The sequence below is a fragment of the Gavia stellata genome, chromosome 10 (genome assembly GCF_030936135.1).
Source record: "Gavia stellata isolate bGavSte3 chromosome 10, bGavSte3.hap2, whole genome shotgun sequence".
Taxonomy (NCBI): Eukaryota; Metazoa; Chordata; class Aves; order Gaviiformes; family Gaviidae; genus Gavia; species Gavia stellata.
The window spans coordinates 19,600,582-19,626,028 of NC_082603.1; the positions used below are offsets into that span (position 1 = coordinate 19,600,582).

A 25,447-nucleotide genomic window follows, 5' to 3' on the forward strand; every position below is an offset into this window, starting at 1 on the left:
GAGAATAGGCGCAGGCGTGTGCATGCCTATACATAGACTTGCCATTTGGGCATAAGTGATTCTTAGATTCCTTAGTAATCTCCAGTTAGGACTCTAGGCTTTAATTCCAACAGACTAGTTTTCACAGACTTTCTCAAAACAAAGAGGCATTATGTATCAAAACAAAGTGACATTATAACAGTAGCAGTGAGATTCTCCGTTCTACTGTGTTCGTAGGCAGAGGCTGCTCTTGGGTCTTTAAAAGCATTGTTCAGTATTACCTCTTTTTGCAAAACAGTTTGGCGCTGGGCAGGCTTTAAAATGTCCATACACACCTGATCCTTTTCTCTGACCCTTGTAGTTGTAGTTGATTGCGTGGCAATCAAGTCTGCCCTGTAGGCTTACCTCAGGGTTGCCTTCAAACGGAAGGCATATGCTTTGGTATTGCAAATGTTTTATAAGAGCATAAGGTGAAGTGATTTTCTTAACATTGTGTGAAAGGACAGTTGCAAAGCTGGCAGTAGAACAGCTCTGACTTCTAGTCTGGTGTTTAATTCACCGGAACATAGTGTCATGGCACCAAGCTCAGAGTTCATCTTATGGAAGTCAAAGTGGAAAATGCCTTCCTTGCTCACCCATGCTTGTTTCTCTGCAGTGTGTAATTTCTAAAGCTGCTACAGGAAAATGGGGAGACAGCTAGGTTTTTAGTATTCAACATCAAACTATTAAATAGTGGTGTAAAGATGTGCAAGTAGACTTCAGACATAGGACCATAGGAAGCGACAATGTTGATGTCAGGGTATAGAGAGGAAACTGTTGGGGCAGTGCTGAAGGTGGAGCATGTGCACCACCACGTCACATGATAAGCAAGCAGCCACATGTCCCAAAATGTGCACTGTAGCTGCATATGACTTCCTAACCCCATCAATTCCATTCAAAGGCTGTTTATTCAACTTAGGGCATGATTTTGTGGAAAGGGAAAAAAAAAAGCATTTAATGGGATAATCTGATTTTTAACACATATCAATATATTAATTTCTCACTTCAGCTTCCAAAATTGAGAATATACAAATTAAGTTATTTGTACAGTGAATGTTTTTCTTTGTTGCATTGCAAATTCAAGTGACTAATGCTGATCGTAGTGACTTTCTGCATTAGAAATAAATATGCCATTAACAGAAACCGATTTTGTTCCAGCTGTCTAAAATTTCAGGAAAAATGTTCTGTAGTGCTTCAGCTTTCAGAAGATTTAGACATTTGACATTGATAAAAGTGTGTAATAGCTACTTTTAAACTGACAAAAGGTAATACTGCCTATAGAATACTTTCTTCTTCCACCTAATTCTGTTCCCATTTTGTGCAAGCTTGTTCAGTCCAACACTGCAGCCAGAGAACGGCCACTCCTGTCTAAATGAGCTTTCATCTATCACTCAAGTAACAAATCCTCACACCTGTTACAAACTTAAAGTGCTGTAACCTGAGTTAACCCTCAAAGGCTATTCTTTAATACAGTGAAGTTCCACAGTTCAGATTTGCTTCTGAAACTTTATCCATTTTACTATGCTCTTACAGTTTTTCTTTAAGTTTTGCAATTAAAGTTACCCACTGTACTGACTGCTTCTTACAACCTCCTTTTCATATAAAGCCCTAGAGACTGATTTCAGCTTTAGACTCAAATTGGAAAAAAAAGTGGAAAAATTCCCCATGAAATAGTTCAACATGCTGTGGACTTAACAAGGAATAAGAAATATCTTTACCACTTTTTTGCATGTTACTGTTGATGACAGCCAAGACAACTAACAGGTCACAAGGACATGGGAAACACTGAAGTTGAAAATTATATCTTTTTGAGTTTAAATCAGAATTGAACTGCAGCATGTGAGCAAGTACTGATTATTTAGTGCTGTTTGAAATAGTTACACAAGTACAGCTTACAGTATGACATTAGTGTATAGTTCTACAGAAGAACAAAAACAAGCCTTATTTTCTTCTTCAGGGGTTTAGTATATCTGGCAGCTCATTGGGCCATTGGTATTTTTTCAACTTATTTATACTGCGTAGTGGATGGTGCAGCAGGCAGAGTGTATGATTTTGATCTGTACTGGGAGTACAGTGGAAGAGGGAAGAAAATAAATGCCACTCTGTATGTACATACTGAGAAAGTGTTAAGGTTACTCTCTACAGTAATATAAATATAGGTATAAAGATGCCAGGGGACATCTTTACAATTACTGATGAAAGCACTACACTTTGTGAGGCAGTATGAAACATTAGTCCTGAGGTTGCACTCATCTCCATGCACCAGCTGGATGCACTGCAATTTGTGAGAGATTCATTGTTGTCTAACCTTGAAAAAGCAGCTTTAACATGCAGCTAGTACCTTTGTAAGAGTCAATCCGTACTGACAGGGTTCATCCTTGGGGAGACTCTACTGACATACTACAGGAGTGTCCTGAATCCACTTAATGGCAGTACAGATACTAAATTCAGCCTTCAGCATAACCTGAATGTAAGAAGGAGGAATGAAGACTATGCTATTTTCTAAATCAATTTTAAATACTTCTATAACTCAGACATTCATTGGGCTAAAGTGTTTGGAAGTAGGGGATTATGCTCACACTTTGTCCTGAAATAATTCGTATAATCTTTTCTTTTTGAAGTTATCATTAACACAAGGCCTGGGTTGTGCTGTAGGGATAGAGGGACTATGGTGCTGTTAATGCTTGCTGTTTGCTGACTGGTGCTTCAAGCAAAGAATTGTTCATCAGCCCCCCTCCTCAGATCTGAACTTCTCTCTTGTAGCTACATGACAGGCCATAGAGTACATCTTAAAGCAGATTGCCTTTAGGAGTGTCAAGAGAGGAGGAGATACCAGCTTCTCTTCTTGTTGCCTGTTCTTGTTTTCTTGCTGGTTTTCGACATGTAATCTCAGAGATCTCTGCAAGACAAGATTGTCCGTCTTGTTTGCAAGAATAACACCTCTACCCACAGTTTCCTCTGTGCCCTTTCACCTACGCTGCTGCAGCTTCTGTGAAGTGTGCTGATGGGATGTGTATTGTATTTAGCCTCCCTCATAAAGCTTATTTTCAGACAGATTTTGATCACTCTAATGTTTTTCCTCACATTTGTGTATCACAGCAGCATATGGGCCAGTCTACTGAAGGCTGTCAGTTGTACATGCAGATAAACTGATTTAGACAGTTGCAGTAGTGTTTGAGGAAAATCCAAGCAGATATGAAGCTCGTTTGGAATACTAGCAAAAATAGTGTGTTCCTTAGGCATAATAGGTTTACTATTATTAATTTTGTGAGGATATTAAGACTTTTAACATTAAAATATCTTCTAAAGCATCATTCCAAAAGAAATAATTTGGGGAGTACTAGCTTGAATGTAAAACTACTTTATGCAAGTGGAGAAGAGTTTGATTATCTTTCTTTCTTTTCTCCAAACCATAGCTTTTGTCAGGAGCGATAAGCCAAAACTCTTCAGGGGACTGCAAATCAAGGTGAGTAGTAACCTAACTTTTTTATTTGGGATGCTAGGAAGTATTAAGCTTGGTGGAGACATTCCTTCAGTGGATTGTTCCTTATTTGCTGATCAAGTAATCCTTTAGCAGAGGACATATATTTGCATTGCCAGTATAAATCTTTATGAGTTTCTGCTGCTAATACTAATTGGGTTATTGCTCAGTAACTGTTTGGTACCAATTCTTTTTTGTTGTTGAGGTTTTGTTGTTTTTGTCGTTGTTTGTTGGTTTTTAATCCAAGAAAAAAATGTACTGGAACCCATACATAATAGCAGATGGCAAAAGAATCTGAGGAATGCTTGCATTCTGTCACTACTCTGTGGATATCTTGGATTTACTCAAGCTTATTCTGCTATAGTTTCCTTTTCTCCTGTTCTGTTTTCCCCTCATTTTCTGATGGAGCTGCCATTTCCAAACATTCGGTGATTCTTAAGATTTTTCTCCTCCCTCTCAGAATTTCCTTGATGTGTTCTATGATTATGTTTCTCTTTATAGTCTTCAAACATCCACCTTTATAGAAATACATATACTGAATGGTGTTTCTTATGACTTGCATATATGCAAAGCTGCATAAGCTGCACTGCCTTAAGCTCAAACAATTCTTCGTTTTTGAGATCTAGTGTAAAACTTCGCCTTCCTCTTAAAATCCTGTGTGAACTTCTAGTGTACTTCACAGATATACATCTTGATTCTCACATCTTGTGCTCCCATCTCTATTCACCAAATGGCACCATCTGGAATCACTTCATAGCTATGCATGGCTGCAATAAGTGATTTGTCTTCTCAGCAGCAGATTCCATCTAAAACAGATTTCCTCTGTCTCATGCATTCATGTCTGTGTCCTCCAATTTCTTTCAAAAGCTTTCTCTCCTTCTGCATGTCTGACTATTTCATTTTTAAACTTTGTAGCTGTATTGAACATCAAAGCAGTCTAGACTACAATTGGTACAGAGCACTACCAGAAAAAATTTAGTGCACATGGATCTGGTATTTATTTTACAAGACTTTTGGAAAACGGACTAGAGATGCCACTAGCTTCATTAAGTAAAACCAACTAGGTTAGCTCAGCAGGGTTAAGTAAAATACTCGTGGGGAAATCTTTCCATAAACTTAAATGGTTAGAGCCTTCTAGTACTGTTAAAAGCTTTTATTTGCATTACATATTTTGTGACTTAGTGAGTCTTCAGAAGCATTAAAATATTATGTTACCAGCAAAGCCTAGTAGGCATAGATACAACACAGCAGGAAAGATTGTGATTACATTCGAAATTGATAGTAGAACTTTGAGCTGTTACAGTGACTGGAAATTTCTAAAATGGTAAAAAGACTACTTATTATATGAGAAAAATCATTCAACTGCTTGATTCAAAAATCCAACTCCGGGAACTAAAACCAGCTGAAGTAGAATACCATCTTTCAAAACTAGGCTTATGGCACTGCTCCCCTGCATATGCAGTAGCTTGTGTAGTGGGCCAAGGAGAACAAGAAGTAGATGTTTCTTACACCCACACAATCTCTTCATTTGACTTATTCCTCCACTTTCCTCTCTTTGACATTAAATGCAAGTCAGAAGTCTGAACTGAATCTGTTTCCTACCTGTTTTACTTAAGGCAAGTAACTCTGTTCTGGATCTCAAGATAAACATTTACTGCTCTTAAATGAATGTGTTTTATTTTCCTGTAAAATTAGGCCATTTTGTCCCTTATGCTTCCTTCATTTCTCCCACCGTCATTCCTTAGGACTAGGCAAGAAAGCATCTAATCCAGAGCTGCAAACACTGGCCAACTGCTGCTGGTGGAGTGTGCAACCTACAGCATCTCTGTCTTTAAAGCTTCAGTATGGTGTCTCCCCTCTTGCTGGTTCTTCCTTTGCATACACACATGCACATAAACTCTAGCTTTGAACATCTACTTCTCCTTTGAATCTAGACAGTAGGTGAAAAATATTGGAGGAGAAGAGGTAGCAGCATAGGAGAGAACAAGCTGAAAGACTGATCTCATAAGCTTAATTTGATTTTTATATATCTGGTTTCTTCAAGAAAAGTAGAATTCATTGTTGTTAAACACTCTAGTAATTCATAAAATTCATAAAATCAGAACAAAATATGTGGCACTGGAATATTTATAGCATTGAGCATTGTCAGGAACAGCCAAGCTTGTCTGTTTGTTTTTTAAGAATTCTAAGCTTTAAAAAGTCAAAGCTTAGGGTGATTTCTTAGCACAAATTGTATTGCCAAAGTTTGCTCAGAATACTCTGATTTAATTTAGTGCTCTGTTCTTAAGTATTCATACTTCATGGTGTCACTCTCTGGAGTTTTTACTGTTCTTGCTTTGACATTGTTTTAACTGATCTGAATCAGTTGGGGTGGGGTGGGGAGAAGTGTTAATATGGAGAATGCATTTCCCAGCCCAAGGTTGTTTTTTTTCTGCAGTATGTGCGTGGTTCTGACCCTGTACTAAAGCTGCTGGACGACAGTGGGAACATTGCAGAAGAACTGAGCATCCTGAAGTGGAATACAGATAGCGTGGAAGAATTTCTAAGCGAAAAATTAGAACGTCTATAAATCATTGTTTTCAGTCCTCTTTCCTTTTCATGTTTTGTCATGGTAATCTTCTCAGATGTAGTGTGCTACAATTGAAAAAACATTCCAGCTTCTATATTAATTTTAAAATATCTGTTTTGCTGTACTAAACATCTTGTAATTAGAAGGGGAAGCTTCATCACACATATCTGACAAGTTGACAAACAGAATAGCTTGTCTTAATATATTTCAGCTCTTAATGCATTTATCACTAACAAAATGCTTTGTTTCAAAGTTAATTATGCAAATACCAGTTTAATTGGACCTGTTTTTACAAATGCTCTTAAGAGCTTCAAATAATTGAAATTATTACCATGCTTTTTGTCTGCTGCTGTTTGCAAGAAAGTCAGAACCAAATGCAGTGTACTATCTCCCAAAGAAACTTGACTGCTGATGCCCTCTTCTTTTTTGTATTATTTGAACTGTCCTTTTTATAGAAGCATTGTTTACAGTGAGTATCTAGTTCACAGGTTTTGAAGCTGATGGAGGAACTCATGCTCTGGTACTGTGAAACACTTACTTAGTAAGTACACTTTAGTGAAGACTACATAGAAAACCTCTGAGGTGTATGGAAGTCAGATGTCAGGTGTGCTTTTTGTTAAGTGTTTTGCTTCAGAAAACATGAGATACAAGTCTTGAAAAACCTTTCCTTCTACCTTTCACAAGTTTATGAAATGAATTTATAAACTCTTCTTTTAAAATGTATATTTTTCTGTCTCAGTTGAAATTTATGTGAACAGGGAATATAGACGGTATGTATGGTAATGAGTCAAATCCATTATGACTTGTCAGGTTTTTTCCACTTAGAGTGAATAAATATGGTAAGCAAGAATAATGTGGTTTTTGCTGAAGCCTAATTAGCAAATAAGTCTTTCCTTTCCTTTAACTACTTCATGCACACCAGTTTTTGGTTGAATGGGTGTTATCCTGTGGCCTGAATTGGTACTCAGTTTTTCTCTTCATATATAATTTTATATCTATCATCTCAAGGAATTTCTGTACAACTTACAGATTTTAGTCCCAACTTTTGAGAAAAAAATCATCAACTTCATAGCAGAACAATAAACTTGGGACTGAGACCACACTAAATTATCAGAAGTAATACACTAAGGTGGTTTTTTAGGCATAGCCTTCTGAGTTTTTATTCCTGAAATACTCTTATAGACTCTTAGAACGTGCATGCAGCTGGGTCACATGATGTGATCCTTGTTGTTCTTGCTCTCACTCTTATTCTATGCCTTTCACTCCTATCCTTGTAAAACATGCTGCTCATCTTGCAGATGACTCAGTGTGGGACAGCTACAATGGTGGTCACCACTGTCTTTGAGAAATAAACTCTACATAAAAAGCACAAATCTTCACAGCTTGTGCTAACTTATCAGAGTCAAACATGGATTTGTTCTTGGGATGTGTGATGTATTAGTCAGCAGATGAGCTACAACCAAACCATGTGGCATGACAACCCAGTATTTTGGTAGTAAAAATATGCTGCCATCCACTGGTCTCTTAATATACTGACTATATCCCATACTTCTCATTCCCATGTTTGCCAGCAACGGATTTCAGTTTCTGTGTTGATGATTTATCGTGCTGTTTTAGCAGAATATTTTAACCTCGTCCTTCTCCTCAGCCTTAGGTTCTCTTTACCACTCAGGGGAGAGATTGTTTGCTTCATTTACCAAATATTTCTCTGTTTTTCTCTCAGTATTTCCTTCCTCTTCCTCCTTAACATGATGGCCACTGTGTTTCTGACCTTCAACCTCCCTTTTCTTTCCATGTCTTCCTACTGCCAGCCCACTACTTCCCTACACAAACTTCCTCTTCCAATGCCAGGTCCTTCACTCCTGTTCTTGCTTGTCTTTCACTGAAGCAAGGACTCACTCTTGTACCAGGAGATAACCATCCCATAGTGGAGGAGGATGACAGGCCAAAGAATTTCTCCTCCAGCATAACTGGGTTTTATGACTGCAGTCCCAATACTGTTTCTGCAGCCTCTGACCTTTCCCACTACTGGTTCTCACTTATTTTCATCAAGGAGATTAAATTATCTTTTCTCACAGTTTTCCTCCTAGGTTACTGATTGTCGATTCCTATTCTACATACTAATCTTGCCTTGTAATACAGATATTTATTCTCTTAGCTCAAAAGCATGCAGAAGGTACATCCCTGTATTTCCCTATATATAGCAGCATGTCAAGAGTCTTCCATGATTCTGTTGCTGAGTTGCTGAGGCCTGAACCTACTCGATCTGTTAGCATCTAGCAAAAGTTTAATTACCTATGCTTCTTGAGCTGTTGACTGTTCTCCATGCTGTTCTTGAAGTGTCAAACTCATACTGTTCTTGCTTTATTCTTTCTCATTCTATCCTTTAGATGATACTCAGGTTCTTGGCTTTACAGACATGCTAGGAACATTTTAACATTCTGGCAAAAATGAGCTAGGCTTTGTGCTAAAAGAGGCAGTTAGAGTGGGGAATAATTTCTTTTGGAAATTCTTAATTTTCTATTTATCAGTGTGGAGTTTTTTTCTTCCAGTCTGCAGCTGTGAAAATTCATAGAGCTCAAAAGGTTATTTTGGCTTGTGGCAATTAACTACACAAAATACAAGGTTTAAAGTTCCTGTTTAAAAAGGAAGTGATTCATTTTTACTTATAGCCATGATAAGCACCCAGTATTTCATGAAAGGCATTCACTCAAATTTATGTAAGAATTATTTAGTCTTATATAATGCTCTTGTTGTGCCAAATCTTGAGAGAGTTAATGAAAGGAAGCATAAAAGCCTTGAGAGAGTTAATGAAAGGAAGAATAAAGGCAGCAACCATGCATGACTGAGTTGAAACATGAAGTGTCCATCTACCTTGCCTATCTTTTTAGAAGGGAAAAAAAAAAGACAACTCATCTTGCAGGAGAGAGTATAAGTAAGTGCTTAAAAAAAAGAAAGTGTTGTACATTCTGTTTTCTACATATGGTATGTAGACGAATTTGAAGCATAGTGTACAAGGTACTTGGAAGGGTTTCCTGGGTACCTGCTTAGTCATAGATTCCTGCAATGTGAACCAGAACAAAATTATTGCAGCAGGCAAAAAGCTGTTTCAGAGCTAAAGGAAACCTTCCAGCAGACATTAAAAACATGGAAAGAAAGTAAGTATTCAACTCAGTGTTTGTTTTATTGTTTCATCACATATAGAACAAGAACGGATTGCCAACTTAATGAAGACCGCACACACAAAAAGTATGTGTGTTCAGAAACCTGGGCTTCCATTGAGAATGTAACTTTTTTTGAACCTCAGCTTTCAGAAGCAAAGTAAATCTTCTGATGTTCCTCTTCAGCCAGGGAGACTAGACCCCTTTCCCTCCAAAAAACCCAAAAAGAATAAAAAGCCAAAAAATGCTTTATCGTTATTCTACTTCAGAAGCCTGCAAGCTGGATTTTTAGAGCTGCATTAGAACTCTACGTTCTACCCATAAAGGCAAACAGGGTCAAATCTAACTTGAGACAGTTTCAAGAACGCAGTGCAAGGAACAACATCATTTGCTGGTTTTTGCAGTGTGTAAGGAAGGTTAGACAAAGCACAACATTTTTTCTTGGCTTTGACCACTCACTTACTTAAAGTAAATGGACTTTGAAATTTGTCAAGTGTGTGTGAGAAGGGTCCATCAAATGCTAAAACGCAGAATATTTCTATCAAAAGCAGCTAAAGAAAACACTATCTTCTGAGTTTCTGTGTTTTTCCTTGAGTTGTTAACTGTTTAGGCCCAATCCAATTACTTTGAAGCAAATTTGCTGTCATGTCGAACAGGAAGAGCCCAATGGACAAGATGATAGCCAAGGAGACAAAGAACAGGCACCCACTGATACATTATGTTATGTTACTGAACACCTGTGGTTCAGAACACCAGCTTCCCTCCCAAATGCACTCTTGTAAAAAGTCTAAGCAGAGGGTAACTGGAAAATATTTTCAGTAGTTTTTTTTCCTTATCAGTTGTCATAAAGGATGGACAGAAGGAAACACATCATGAAATTACTCACCTAGTGAGCTCAGACAGGAGACAAACTAGAGAAGCAGAGTATTCTTGCATTTATTGATTTAAATAGGAGTCATGGCACCAGGTGAACACAGACTGTCTCAGAGTAATACCTGATTATCTGTTATGTTCTGAAATAGATTCCTGATGCTGAATGAGGCCTATCAGCTTTTTGCTGTCCAAGAAGCAAGGTATCCAACCACGTGTTTCAATTGCACCTTTGTACACTGAAGGCCTTCCATACAGCAGCACTTGTGTCCACTGACATACAAGTTAAACAAAGCTTCTAAACACTGAGAAATGGAATACATCTCTCACCACTTCCCACTACTAAGGCAACCAGGATCAAAAGAGTTGACCATGATTTACTCTTGCATCAAGCAAGCACTTCTTTTGAATCATAATTCATTTTGTCTGCTCTCAGGTTGTATTGTCAAGCATATTTGTTTTAAAGCACTTGCAGCAGTGCAGTGGTCCCAGATAACCCAGACAACCTAATGCATAAGCTTCAAGTAAACAGTGGTGACATACATACCCTCATATGGGTATTCCTACCAATAATTGTTTTCCTTGAAAATACACACCACATGTACATTCTTCAGGGGCCCAGTATAACGCTGCATTAATGACATACTAATTGTGCATCTTTTGGAAGTTTCTAGCAATATTAGTATTTTATCCTGACAGCCTTCAGAGGCCATACATGATGCCTAATACAGTTTAAATATTTTGTAGAAAGGGAATTGATCCTAGTATATAGGAGTTCATTTGAGTTGCAGATACCTGCCAGGATGAACACTTTGGTGGTCATGATAAAGTTTGGCTAGGTCTGCACCACATCAAAGATAGGTAAGAAAGAGCACATGTTGTTGTGCCTTGGGAAGTTGTAGTCTGACTAGCTTCAAAAAAATAAAACAATACACACTGGTATGAGTATCATTACAAGCTATAAATACTGTGAGGGGATCTCAGAGCAGAGAGTTGCCAAGCACACACAATGCAAGTTTAAACCACATCTTTGCTACAGCATGCTGCAGTTGTGCTGCTGCTTTGTGTCCCTGAGGGTTACCTGTTCACTGCTTTCAGATTTGAGATTAAAATCAGGTCACTTGACTAGACATAAAGTTATGTCCGTATCCATTTCTGCAATACAAAGATACTCTTTGCTCTGAACATCTCCCAAAAGTGACAGCAAATAAAAGAACATATTACAAATGGAGTGGAGGGGAAAACAATTTCGTATTTTCACAGGAACACTTAACAGTGTTTTATATTTAGTAGGAACAAGGGCATGAACTGAAGGCAGCAGGACAGTAACAACTGAGCAGTAATTTGAGTAAGAAGTTGTTTAGTAAAAATCAATGGATACTACAAAGCTAGGAAACAACATAGTATTTTCTCATAAATAACTCAGGGTTTCGATCTCAATAAAACAGCAAAGATTTATACACAAAATAAAATAGAGCACCTTAATTTCTTGGTTTAAAAGCCATGCCTAATTTACTGCTATATTAATTAGATAGGCTTTCAACAAGTTATTCTTCTGCAGAAAAGTAGTTGTATGTTCATTTGCCATACAAAATATATCACTAAAAAAAAGGGTTAACAGTCAAACCAGCAGAATCAAACTCCAGAGACTGGTATACTTCTGCTTTGTCTTAGTTTTAAGTGCCTGATTTACTCAGCAGCAGCAGGAAAGTAATCACTCTAGTGAGTCAACATCATGTAACAGCACAGTATGAGAGTTTTTTTGTTCTCAGTATTCTTCCCAAGGTTTTACTGTGGTGAAATCCCACTATAAGAAGTCATGCTGGATGGAACGGGAAGGAGTAAATCAGTCTTACTGTAAAACCACAGATTCATCTAAGAATATATTTCCTAGTTTCTGTATAATGGAAATCCTCAGAGGCAGCTGTGTTGGTATTTGATATATAGGAATAACTGGATAATGGATTTACAGTGTAGAAATCTTAACATTTCCAAAATTATTCACTAGAGCAGTTCCATACCTTGACCTTCTCAGCCAGCATCCAGCACTGCATTACAGTACATGTCCTGGAGCTGGCAATACATCCCCTTGGGGCTGAGTGCATCAAGTTGCTTTTAGAAAGCTGTGCGTGGGAAGGTAATCTAATCTACATGGTATGTCTCAGTAACTGCAGAAAAATGGTTCCACAGGACAGGTGATAGCCACAGAAGCTGCATGCCAGGGTGCAACCACTATTTAGGAATCCCACAGAACAAAGAGAAAGCAGGAAGACATTGGGACTGCACAGCTTTGTGACTTAGAGCAGCATGACAGTCTCTTGCCAGGTAACCTCAGTCAGTCTCCAAGAAACACAAAATCAGGAATATGGATGGGTAAAACCTTATCAGAAGAGAATCTCAGTGGTCCCTAAAAGTGGAGGATCTGTGGCCTTTGTTTTCTGGGATATAATCTTGAAGGTCAGCTCAAAATTTTTCCTTAAAAGTACTTCTTGATGGGTCCCTCAATAATTTTAACACCATTATTTGTAAGTATTCTATCCTGAAAAGATACTGGAAGGTGTTCACTTGACAATGATCTTTTGAGGTTGGATTTAATTTGGTTAGCTAAGAGCCTTTCTGACTCCCCCCTTAAAATTAAAGCAAGATTGGTAGGAAAAGCACATCATTTAGTATTTGCTCTTTCATGCTTGGGGCCAAGCTATGATTAGGAGGGCAATTCACATTTTGGTGCAGTCTAATTTTTTTTAACCCAGTATTATCTTCATGTAGTTATTTCAGTGGAACAGTGGCTCAAACCACAGACTAAAGCATTCCTCATCTTAAATATGGGCAGAGAAAAATTTCTACCTTTCTCTGTTGTAGGTTGTATGTAATTTTAAGGCAGGATGTCTATCAAACTTCTCTCTAGGCTACAGGTCCTGACTAGGCTGGAAATTCCGTGGGCAAACAGATTTTTGGTGCAGGAGGATAAGCAGAGAACAGGATAGTTAAGATAATTTTTTACTCCACCTTTCCCCTCTGCATTCAGTGACTTGGTTTTGCCAATGTTACTTTACATTTTAGGCCATCTGACCCAGTTTCTGGAAAGCACGGATCTTCGATAAGGAGAGGTCTTCAGAACAGACAGACGTATCTTTAATTGGCAGGTTTAGGTGGCTCATGGTGAAACACTTCAGAGCCTCTGTACTTACTCAGTGCAGCCAGGCTCCAAACTGTGGAGTTTCCAGTCAGACTGTTGACTCTTAATGCTGCCAGCTTGGTTTTTTTCCCCTTCTGGGTCTGACAGAGCAGAGCTGTAATAAGGTGACAAACCGCAGCTTCCCTCCACTCCCAGCAGTGAGGAACACCCGCATTCACGCTCCAACATTAGTCAGCCATGCATGCCCCAAATGAAGCAGCTGTGTCTGCAGAGTGGAGTCTTGCTAAAGCTTTTAAGTTATCTGCATCAGTCACAGAGTATCTCGTTTTATGACTTTTCACTTCCGAACTCCACCCCCCCCATGCCACACGCACCCCTGGGAGCCCAGCCAGGCCTTCCCCATGCGGGGCGCTCGGCCTGCCTGTGGAGGGTCATCACACACAGCAAGTCCCCGGGGGGAATGGCTGAGTGCCACCTTTGACCTTGCCGAAAGGTCGCCAAAGGGGCTGTGACAAAGAGGACCCATAACTGGATTTTCCACGTTGTGTGGAATAGGCAGAGGTGTGTCACCGGCTGTGAGACAGCCTCCCCGTGACCTCCCGCCTCGGCCTGGACCTCTGCCATCCGCAGCAGCTCCCTCTGGAGCCTGCGCTAGCACCCCGCTCCTGTCACAACAGAGGCCATGGCCCATCAGAACAGCAAATCCAGAGAAACTAAATCAAAGCAGAGCTTTTGCTTCTTAATCCCGGCTGCAAAGATTTGGGATTTCCCAAAGAAAAGCATGGCAGCTGTCACAGGCCCTCAAACGGATTTGCCAGGCCAAGAAATAAGCCTTAGGGATCATTTCTGCATCACTGGAACAAAAGGCAGATCCTGCCATCAGGCAAAGCACATGTTGCCACGAAACAAATATTAGAGGACATTTGACACCCACAGGAAGAGGTGTGTATATATATAAAGGGAGAAAGCAACTGTTATCGGCACTCTTCAGCGGCCAGTGCAGCCCCACTGCAGGCTGCCTGGCGCCATCTTGGCTGCCCTCACTCCTGCCCGCAGCACTGACCACCACAAAGGGGACTGGTCTCCACAGCAGCTGAGGATAGTGATTAATGTCAGGCTGACATTGACGCATTTTCCTAAGGTGATCTGAGAGACAGAATCGTGTAAGAAAGTGGGTGTAAGAGTAGGCTTTTCTTACTTTATTTCTTTTGAATAAAATGGTGAGTCTAAATGGACGTTCAGTTTGCTTGTCCTGAGCTTCAGAGCTGTGCACAGCATCAGCCCTAGTCAGCTGCAGCTTCCCCGGCTCACCCTTTTCCTAGTTTACTGACAGATTCTTCACTGTGAAACTAGTTTATTTATCATTGTAACAGCTGGGGATTGCCATAAATTATTTCTGTGAAAGTGAAACTCACCCCTTAGCCTAACATGAGCATTGCTGCTGTTCACCGTTCATGCACGTACAAGCACTGGAAAGCCACAAAATTTAATAATACTAGGAGCATTTGTTCCCCCGTTTCTCGCCTTTTCTGGGACTGGGCCCCAGCCAGGTCCTGCTCAGGATGTGAGTGTGGTAACAAGGACCAACCCTGCTCTCAGCAAAACATGGGCGACATGTCACCTGCTGCTTAGTACACACAGGCAGTGCCGTGGCTCTGCTAGTGCTCTCCCTCTTACAGCCTTCCTGAGCTGGAGTTGTTTGGTTTTAAGTTAAGATACACATAATCATATCCCTCCTCCATTTTAGCAGATAATTATTCCTTTAAAATGTACTCACAAGGATCATCACTTACACGCTGTGAATATGTATTCAGTGAGAAATTTTACCCCAGTTTAATTCTGCATCTTTGGTTACAAAATCAGAGGGACAGCATCACTTCATTAATTCACCCCAAGTTGGGCATTAACAGTGTAAACCAGGGATGGATAAAAGGGCCATTTTGATCATGAAAATCACATGCGCATGACAGATACCATGTCTGCATTGGAGCAGCATGATTACAGTCTTTCATGGGTTACTTGTCATAATGACAGCGTTAGTGTATAAACTCTGTATTGGAACAGGCTACTGAAACAGCCACTGAAAAACTCTCTGGATGAATTTCTGTGGCAGAGTCAAGGGTTTTCATGTGATCTAAAGTTCACCATCCAGGTAAGAATTGCTGTCATTAGCAGATAAATTCCATACGTAGAAAGATGCATATGTGAATGGCCCTGCAGTGAAGTGTCTGAGTGAAAAGTTACCTATTACCAACCTCCTCTTGTTCAGGCACCAAGCAACAACCAGAAACCTCTCCCCTATGGACGAAGAGCCTTCCAAGGGACAGAGTCTGTCAGCATACCTCTAGCAGGTCTTCTGTTGACATAGGAGCACGGTATGAGGATGCTGGCATTTTAAGTGGTTTTTGAAGTGCGTTAGTTATGGTGATTGTCTCCGAGGAGAAGGGAGGCTGTTTGCCTACGTGTTGAATGCCAGTACTTGTGAGACAAGCAAAAGTTGTGATCTTGCTTAAAGCAGTATTCTTTCAAGAATGACTTAAAAACTCAGGTAAAAACCTTCAGAAAGTCTCACAGTTTCTGAGCTTAGATGAAGAGAGTTTTCACTGCTCTTTGGTGCCACTGACCACCTCTGTCTACATCAGCATGGCACAGAGGAACAGGTTTACAGAACAAAAGAGCTGCTGCCTGAGAATCCAGTGTTACATGATATCGCATTACAGGTGTGGTCCTAGGAAACATCTCCCACTTTCATTTCACATTAAAGGAATCCAGAACACATACTCTAAGACCATGATGACGTGAACCAAAGCACACTAAGCAGCGACAACTGAGAGGTTCACATCAAAAGCACGCTCCCATTGTGAACTAAAACACTAATGCAGACAATCAAACTGTGTCCCTTCCCAACTCCACAGTCCACGTCTCCCTCCGAGCACAGCCATTTGACTAAGAACAGTGCCTAATCCCTGCAGATATACATTTAAGGATGGACACCATTGTCACCGTTGTTCATGATCCTACTGCCTGGTTTTAAAAAATTATATTTAGCACATTTGTTACACTGATTTTTGCTGCAAAATTGATAGGATGACAAGCAACTACAGTAATCACCGTTGAGACAGAATCAGCATTTGGCAGCAGTGCCACAGAGTAGGCTAAAATAACACGCTGTTGTCCACTTTTTTTTGCAAATGGTTACCGCTGCAAAGTGGCTAGCATTTGATTCCATCCAGCAAAGACCTTACAAATATACATAATCTGAATGTGCAAACCATCCCACTCATATAGGCACATTTAAAAGGTTTGCTGGACTCAGACTCATGATGTACCTTGCAAGTGCAAAGAACAGAGACATCAGCATTTTTTTTTTTAAACTAGAGCAAATAAAGGTTAGATTCAAAATATGCAGGATTTTGCATAAGCTGAGAGCAGTTCAGTGGAGCACAGAAACTAATGCCACTGGCTCTGGTCAGAGAAGCAGTAGCCTACAGGGGTTGTTGTAACAGAAAGTGTCTGGGAATGTTCAGTCTAGGAAGAGCTACCATCTATACAAGTCTCACATACATAGTGATGGAAGTCTCCAGGAGAATTAAATGAAACTACCTGCACGCCTGCTCAATATTCATCTGGCACCAAAACTTAAATACCTCTCCAGCCAAATTCCGCAATGCTTTAAAGACATTAAGCTATCAGTCTAGCCCATCGCACCCTATCCATGAACTCACATTCAACCAGACTCCCCTCATTTCTAATCTTAACCAGTTTCTGTATTTATTCCATCAGCCATTCCATGCAAAATTTATCTGAACACTATTTATCCCCAAGCATGTCTTAAATTTAAAAAAAAAAAAAAAAAAAGTGTGTGATCTACAGATATTTTTACAGGATTAACACAATTATAAAAAAATTTTGCTCCCTTGTTACCACAGATTTCTCCAAGCCTCTCGGCATATTAGCAAACACATGCTACCTAATGACGCCGACTGGAATTGCAACTGGAACCACAGGGTTTCCACTGGACACTGAGAGGTGGGGTTTGGATTTTGGTTTTCTAATCATTCATTTCTCACCATCCGTAGCCCTACAACTTCTTCCCTTCTTGCTCACCGATAATGCCGGGGTTTGAGCCTGTCTGGGAAGCTGGAGGGAAGAAGAATCTGCACTTCCAAGAAGCCATCTCCCGCGGTACAAACCGTGCAAAGAAACTTCAGGCTTCAGTAGTACAGCAACGGAGCAGGTCTGGTGGAGGCAGAACCCAACCTGCCTTTTGGTTCCTGTTGTTCACAGCCACAAACTCAAGTGCTACCAGCTGCGTGAGCTCAGTCAAGTGCAACTTGGAAAAGGATTAGGGTAGGCATGGTAACTTGTAGATCTTCACCTGATGCACTAAAGTCACTGTATACTGATTTTGAGAGAAACACTCTTATCTCTGGAAGTATCTTAATATTAAAATCTATAGATCTGAAAAAGCTAGAAAGCTTTGAACTGACAGGAAAAAAAAAAATCCCTATTAAGTTGACACTAGCAGTTATTCTATTAGCACAGGGCAAATATGTCTGTTCTGATCCAGGCTGGACCCTGTCTACTTCTGTGTTCCCTGAGTGGCTGCCAGACCTTCTCATAACTGGTCCTGAACAATTTTTTTTTTTTTTTTTTTTAAAAAAAACCCCACATTGTCCAAGAACCAAAGCAACAGAGCAAAATGAAAGTTTGGGAAAATGATAAAATAATGTCAGGGTCTCCTTTCAGGACAACAAGTGAGAATGAATTCAACCTGAAGTAGTTTTTCCCCCTTGCTATTAATATAAAATGTGAGCGCAGGCCTGGAAAGGTCATGTCTGAGCCAACCTTTACAGGAGGATATGACTAAGGCACAAGCCATCAGGAAACAGTAGGCTCAATCACCGTATCACTAAGACAACATGGATGAATCATTCCCTATTTCTGTGCTGCAGTTTCTCCCAGGTAAATAGAGACAACGACACTCACCTTTGTAAAGGAAGTTCATGATCAGCAATATGGAGGTATTACACTGAAAATAATGAATAGTTTCTCTGCAGGGGGAACAGGACTGGAAACCTAGAAACTCTCCTAGATGCTTAACACTCTCAATGGAGAAACATCAATGCTATTTCCCCTGGATGGCGTGTAAAGGTTGATGTGGGAAATGTGAAATTAAGCCTCAGTGCATTGGCCTTCCCATTTCCCAAAGATGCATAAAACGTAACTCCCCAAAATCTCAAAAAAGGGGATTTCAACATTTCAGAAACTACTAACATACAAAAAACTCGCTATTTGTGAGACTCCTGATGTATATCAACAACACTGTTGAGTATCTAGAATTTAAAGCAATTTAACTCAGAGAAGTGAAATTGGAAGATTAATTCTGGTTTCAAATGTTTCTCCTTTTGAAGAAGCAATTTCCTAGCTCATTATTCCAATTCCAGTGCTTTTGCTTCTGCCTATAACTTTGTAAAGACATTTTAAAGCTTTAATTCATTTTGCAATTTTAAATAGCTTCCCTTAATCGCTCATGTCAAACACCTATTTCACATTTTTAAAAAATTTATGAAACAATTCTGTGCTGTCAGGAGGAAAAAATTTCTTAGCATTCAGATTATTAACTGCATGCAAGCTCCCCATGCTGCTGTGTTTCCTATCATTCACTTCTGGCAGGAAACTACTTACAAAAGGTATAACATTCATACAGTCATTTAGTGTTTGCATTCATGGTACATTTTCTTGCCATTCCCTCAGCTAAGGTACAGAATTCATCAAGCTACCCAATTTGTTTGGAGGGGTTTCTCACTGCCAGATGCCACGCTGAATGCTCCATGTCACTGAACAATGGTAAGGGCAATAGCATAGAAGACAACTGAGATTGTGTCTGTCAGCTTGACTGACACCTTTGCATTTTCACCAAACACAAATTCGCATGGCTAAGTGAAACTAACAAGCTTCCATTAATAGCTGTGTGATTAACTGGTTACAGCCCATTATATTAGAACACACCCGGTTAGGAATTCTACTTAAAGACAAAAGAAATGGATCAGGATTGGGTTGCAGGCCAAGTTTAGCAAGGATTTTCAGCAATTCATAAATTCTTAAAGTGAATGAAATGGAGCAAAAAAACTAAAATGGTTTCAATGGTCTGAGATATGGGGATTCAACTCTAGTCTCACAGGACTCAGTAGACCTTGACCTTAAATAAAGTTGGCAGTCCATGGAAAATAACATAGCCCAATTCTGCAGTCCTTGTTTAGCCAGCACTTGTAACCATAGTGCCAGAAAGGCAATGACTAACTTTCCATCACCTCACATACAGACAAACATCATCTACTAACTCTCACAAGAGTTTTTGTTAAAAAAGATTCCAGGACTTAGTTTATTTATGGCTGAGGGGGCTTTGATAACCCTATTCCCTTTCCCAGAAGTATTTATTTCAGACCAGATGACTACCTGACCCTCTAAAAGACTAGCTTTGAATTGGGATATTGACATATTATCATCAACTACTTATTAGACATTTAAACATTAAATCCTTTTGCTCTAAGTTTGATGTGGAGTTGCATGGCTATGGGGAGATATTCCACAAATTCTGCAAGATGGATTAAAAGGTACCAGGTTGCACTGCAGAATTTCACAGCGCTTCACTACTTTCCACTGACAACTTCAGTCTCCATTTTTGGGGAACTGAAACTCTGTTTCCCTTTACGTTCAAGTATTTTGTGCTGAATACAAATGGGAGTATTTTTCCCTGTTCCTTCCAGGTAGAAGCATAAAAATTACTCACGGGACTCCCATCAGAAATTTGCAGATAAGTAATATAATGTCTTTTGAATGAAGAACTTTGTTTCATAAGCCTTTCAAATTTGTGGGTTGTCACAAGCACCTTTCTATGTACAACAGCAAAATGGCAAATTCTTGGGGCTTTTAAAATGAAAACAAAGGAAGAAGCAGTCTGTTGCTGTTCCCATAAAATTCCACAGTACTGCAGTACCTGCCTGAAACCCCAGACCAATGATCTATTTCACATCAGTTTTTAAGGCCTCCCAGCTTTCAAGGTAGGATGAAGCACAGTTCAGCTATTCTGATGGTATTATGTGGACATCAGTACTAGAATTCTTTACAGTGAGTAACAGTTTTGATTCTGAAATCCCAGACAAGGTGTTTGCATAGTACAGACATAGCTAGCATAAGTCCTAACAAGTTTTATATTTGTTCTCATGTTTTCCAAATTGCAATATATTCTTGGTATGTTCTATCACTCAGGAAGCCCATGCCAGCTCCTTGTAAAATCTGAAGTACCCACATCTTCACTGTACAAAATACAGATGAGGCCAGTCCTGCCCAATTTGCTTTCGTAAGTCATCATATATAAATCCCTGGCTATGAAGCTACATGCACGAGTAAACATCAGGCCTACCACAGTTAGACTATCAGTAAGCTACCAGACCAGTTCAGCCCTCACCAAAGCTGACAGGAGTCCTTTAATGTACAGCAAAGTCCTAAATACAGTTTTCCTCTAGGTTTGGCCTACAGATCTATATGGATATAGGAGGCTATATCCTGCACTAGAGGAACTTTTCATACTATACACTGTAAGGAAGAAATTTATCATTCATATATCTCGCTGATTGGTGCATGCGCGCCCTGTCCTTCACTGCTCTGTAAGAAGTCCACAACAAACTGTACTCAGGCTTTCTTCCAATACTGCAATCTTTAGGAATTAGCAATTCCTGCCTTCTTGAGCTACTCATTTACTTCTAAATACTTGAGTTTGTTTTGGGGGAGAGTTTTCTGAAAGCCTTGATGGCCAGTTTCATAGCAAGAGTCAGACCTGGGAGTAAGCTAAGAAAGGAAGACAAACAAAGCAAAATATAAATTCAAGGCATCTCTATATTCAGTACCACCAGATCTACAGGAAAACAGGAGAATTATTCTAAGACAGATGAGATAGTGAGGCCAGACAGATTCCTAGAAACCCAGACCTTGGGCACTACTAATCTAAAAACACACCACTAATTTGGTTCTGTTCGATATATTATGTCTTAAATGTATCTTCCAATGATTACTGGCACCATGCTACAGAAGTTCTATACAAAGGAGACTTCTTGTCATAGTAAACCTTAAATTGTAACAATTAGACAATTTAAAGGTATAACGACTTCTGAAGAAAGAGCAGAACTGTTATGAAGCAACCCATATTCCCAGCGAACTCTGCTAGGGTACCCTGTGTAGTACCTTGTATTTAATAGTACTATGTAATTACTGGTACTTGTTGGAGTCAGCATATATTCTCAAATGCCTGTGCTTGAAAGGGGACATCATTATGTCTGTGTTGTTGCCAAGTCTAAAAGCCAGATGGACAGACTGCTGACAGCAGAAACTTGTTGCTGGAACCAAGCAATCACAACCACAATCTTCTGGCAAAAGCAGCTACATATGTTGTATTTCTGATGCTTATTTTGTGGCATGACTGATTGAGACAATAGTAAAAACCATTGTCATGGGATATTAAAATGACAATTGGTGTTAGAAATGGCTCTGTGGATGCATCAGTGCAACTATTAAGGATGGACAGAAAATATTTGTCAAACTCACAGAATGAACTTTAATGAACCTGCTTGGTAGAAAGCATTCTTTTAAGAGGAGACTGGAAAGGCCAGATATATGAAAAGCCACATTCTACACATATGCATTGAAGTTGCATATAGTACATCAAGTTTTTGTATTGCTAATTATTTTGAAGCACTAGAGGCAAATTAACTAATTTTCCATGCATTATCACACCTAGGCTCCTAGAACACATCTCAGGTCACCCTTGCACAATCTTCAAAAAAAGAACTGAGTTGAGATCTAAGAAGCCATTATTCAGTGCTGATAATCAAACACTCAGGAATTAACTGATTTCTATTTAATCTCATTTAATCTATTCATGCCTTATAATTAAGTCCCAGATTACACTCTAAATGTATTATTGACAGCAGAACCAAAACGGTTTTAATGCTACCTCTTCCCTGGGCCAGATTTAAAAGTGGAACTGTCATGTACGTTTCTTCTACTGAGAACAATGCAGCAAATTGCAGTTATGAAGCTGCATCCTGTGGCCAAACTGAGGGTTGAATTGTACAGCTACCTACATCCAAAAAATTCCAGCTACAACTACCATATGTTAGTATTTCATCTGAATCGCTTTATCACGTATTCTGCCAATGTTTTGTTCCAGAATACACCTTTGCTTTTTCAGCCATTACTCACTGTAAGCCATATGCTAAGCATATACATAAACTCTAATTACTTGCATGGTTTTGTCAAAATATCTTTAGGTTTCACATTTGGGCATTTCCCATTTTGCTTCTCTTCCCCCAGTACATAACAATCATCTTTTGGAAGCTTCTGTTGGATATGGACTTGATGGTCATTGTCTAAGCAGCTTCTAAGTAATTCTCTTGAGTTCTGTTTTAGCAGAGCACCTACAGTTATTAAACTTTGTATTTTTCAAGTCTTCATATTACTGCTTTAGTCTACTGCTACACTATCGGCACTGTAAGAAGAAAGATGCTCTCCTTACAGTGTTCCTTAAAGGTATGGGATATCCTGACAACTAGAATATATGGGCTTAACGCTATCCTTTCTTGCAACTTCCATAATGGTCAACAAATTGCACGTTCTAGAAGTACCCGAGCTAGTGACACTGTAAGAATTAATATGGCAGCATACTAATTCACGTACTGTATGTGAGATCCAGAGATGCTAGCTCCAATCCAAGAGGCAGCAGAGCTGTAACAACAATGTTGTTTGTAGGCTAACTATGCTTGCATTTCAGAAGACCTATTACTTTGGGCAGAGCCCTATGCTAAGTTTGGTATCTTTGCACAGTGATGTACTTCATGGATATATTTCTTCCCTTCCTCCACCTTCCCACACACATTTGCCTGAATTAAGACACTACATACTGATGGTTTTACCTGCAGCCAAAATTTCCACATGGTAGAGAATTCTGCTCCAAGATACAACACTACTGTAGGAAGAAACAGAAGCAATATAACAATTATAGAAATCTCATGGTTTGCAAAAATTCCAAAACAGCATTTTTGTTAAGAATCCGTAGGAATTACTTTTCAATCTTAGTCTGACCAAGAAAGCATTAAAAACAGCAATATTGGTAGAAACTACGTAAAGCTAGTATTTAGTTTTCTAAAAGCACTCATTTACTCACACTAATGATGCCGTATATTATCCCATCTGCCACAAAAGCTGATAATCTTTGATGAAAATGCACTCAGGTTTGTTACAGAGTACGCATGGGATGGCTATTCTGGTTGAAATTGTCCAGAATCTTAGCATTAATTAGAAAAATGAAGTAAAATGCCAGTAAATATAGGAAAAAAAGGTATGCATTGAATAGCAATTGAAGTATTTATCCCGCCCATGCACACATCTTTAGGTATCAATTCAGAATGTACTTATCTTGCCAAACCAGTTATTAAATATAAGGTAATAGATATTCTACACTTTTTTCTGTGTTTGAAATCTGATTTTCCGAATGTCTGGAACTTTCATATAGCGTTTTTCTGGCCTGGTTTACCTTTTTTCCTTTCTTTCAATCAATAAAGCTTGTTCTAAGAAAACAGGGAATTAACCGAAGAAATGAGAGACCCAAAGCCAACTTCAGTTACTTTCATATTTGTTGCCAAAATTATCGAGTCAGAAAGCAAAACCAAAGAAGTCCAGTCAATTTTTGTTTGAAAGTTCCCCACAAAATGACATTTAAAGAGGTTGAGTTTTGGGACTACATGCAATAAAGTTTATTCAGTTTAATACTAGTGTTAAACAAGCACTGTTCTACTAGCTTCCCTTCTCAATGGTACCACAGAGAACCTCAAGATAGATGAGTTGAAGAAAACAGTAACGACTTTAAGAGGAAAATTACTTTTGGTTTGAAATTAAACAGAAACAGGGAGAACTGAGAATATGGATCTGCAGTTTTGTTAGACTAAGGGGTCAATCTCAATTTCTCTCGCACATAGCTTAAGCTGCTGACTTATAACAAAAATTGTGACTGCTGCCAAATGTTGCCTTCACATAGCTGTACTACTTATATTTCACTAAATCCCTACCATCTTCTTAAATGCTGCTCTATAACATTTTATGGCATTTAAATAGGAAGTAAATGGCCCAGTACAGCAAAGAGTCAATTACATTTTTTAATTATTTTACATATGTATTCTTGAATATTCTATAAACTAAGTCAAATGAATAATATCAATTTGAATTTAAACACATTTGATGGCAGTTCACATTAGAGAGGACTGGAGAAGACCACCACTGTGGTTAACGTGTTCGGTCTTTTTCCTTATAAACTGTAGGGCTTTATCCTTGTATTAATTTTATTTAATGCATCATGAATTATTCATGGTTATTTCTAATTCATCAGTAATTATTACTACTGTTTCCTCTAATTTTTGTGTTTAACGGACCAAATAAATCTAGGATTTGCTTGGTAGTTACCCCAAGAAGGTTGCAACTGATGAACCAACTCAATGTATTTGTTTTAATGGGACCTCTGCACTCTAAAAATGACAGAGACGATTTCTGGAAGTGCAATTCAAATTAAAAATCATCACTTTTTAATTAAACAACCACATCACCTAAACGAATACAATTTTATCCATCCAACTGAAGTAATTTGTATCACTGAAAGTTTCATCACTACATTTGCAATGACAATATTAAAAATTATTTAAAGAATTGTCATTGCAAACAAAGTTGCTGATCACAAGCAGTTAACTAAGCACCTGGTACCAGTGTTCCCTGAGAGCTAAAGTGGACTTCTGTCAATGTTGCATCTTATGCAAGGAGAATAATTTACTTCTCAGTGGAAGGAATTTCCTTCAACCAGTCCAACCCAATTAATTAAATACACTGGAACTTAAAAAAAAAAAAAAAAAAAAAGAGATTCCCTTCAACCTATTCTTTTAATCTTTTTACAGCCTTAAAAATCTGCTATTTATGAAACATTAAAGGATGCAATGTTTAGGAAAAAGTTATGTTATTTGCAAATAATACTACCTTTGTTAAAGCCATTTTTAGGTTCAAAACGTGGGTTTTTTTCCTTCCCACATATTTAAAGGAGGTCCTCTTGCAAAAAAGTGTAACACTAATTGAATCCAATTAGAACATGACAATAAACTGTTGCATAAGAA

The 25,447-nt window shown here is 38.9% G+C and overlaps 1 protein-coding gene across 1 annotated transcript in view; it reads left to right on the forward strand.

The window, feature by feature from the left end:
• The window catches only part of SELENOF (selenoprotein F), a 29,467-nt gene extending 21,895 nt beyond the window's left edge, over positions 1-7,572 (forward strand). The window contains exons 4-5 of the mRNA XM_059822037.1: positions 3,435-3,484; positions 5,937-7,572. Of these exons, the coding sequence (XP_059678020.1) occupies positions 3,435-3,484; positions 5,937-6,068 (182 nt within the window). The 3' untranslated portion in view covers positions 6,069-7,572. The remainder of the gene's footprint in view (positions 1-3,434; positions 3,485-5,936) is intronic.
• The last annotated feature ends 17,875 nt before the right edge of the window (positions 7,573-25,447 follow it).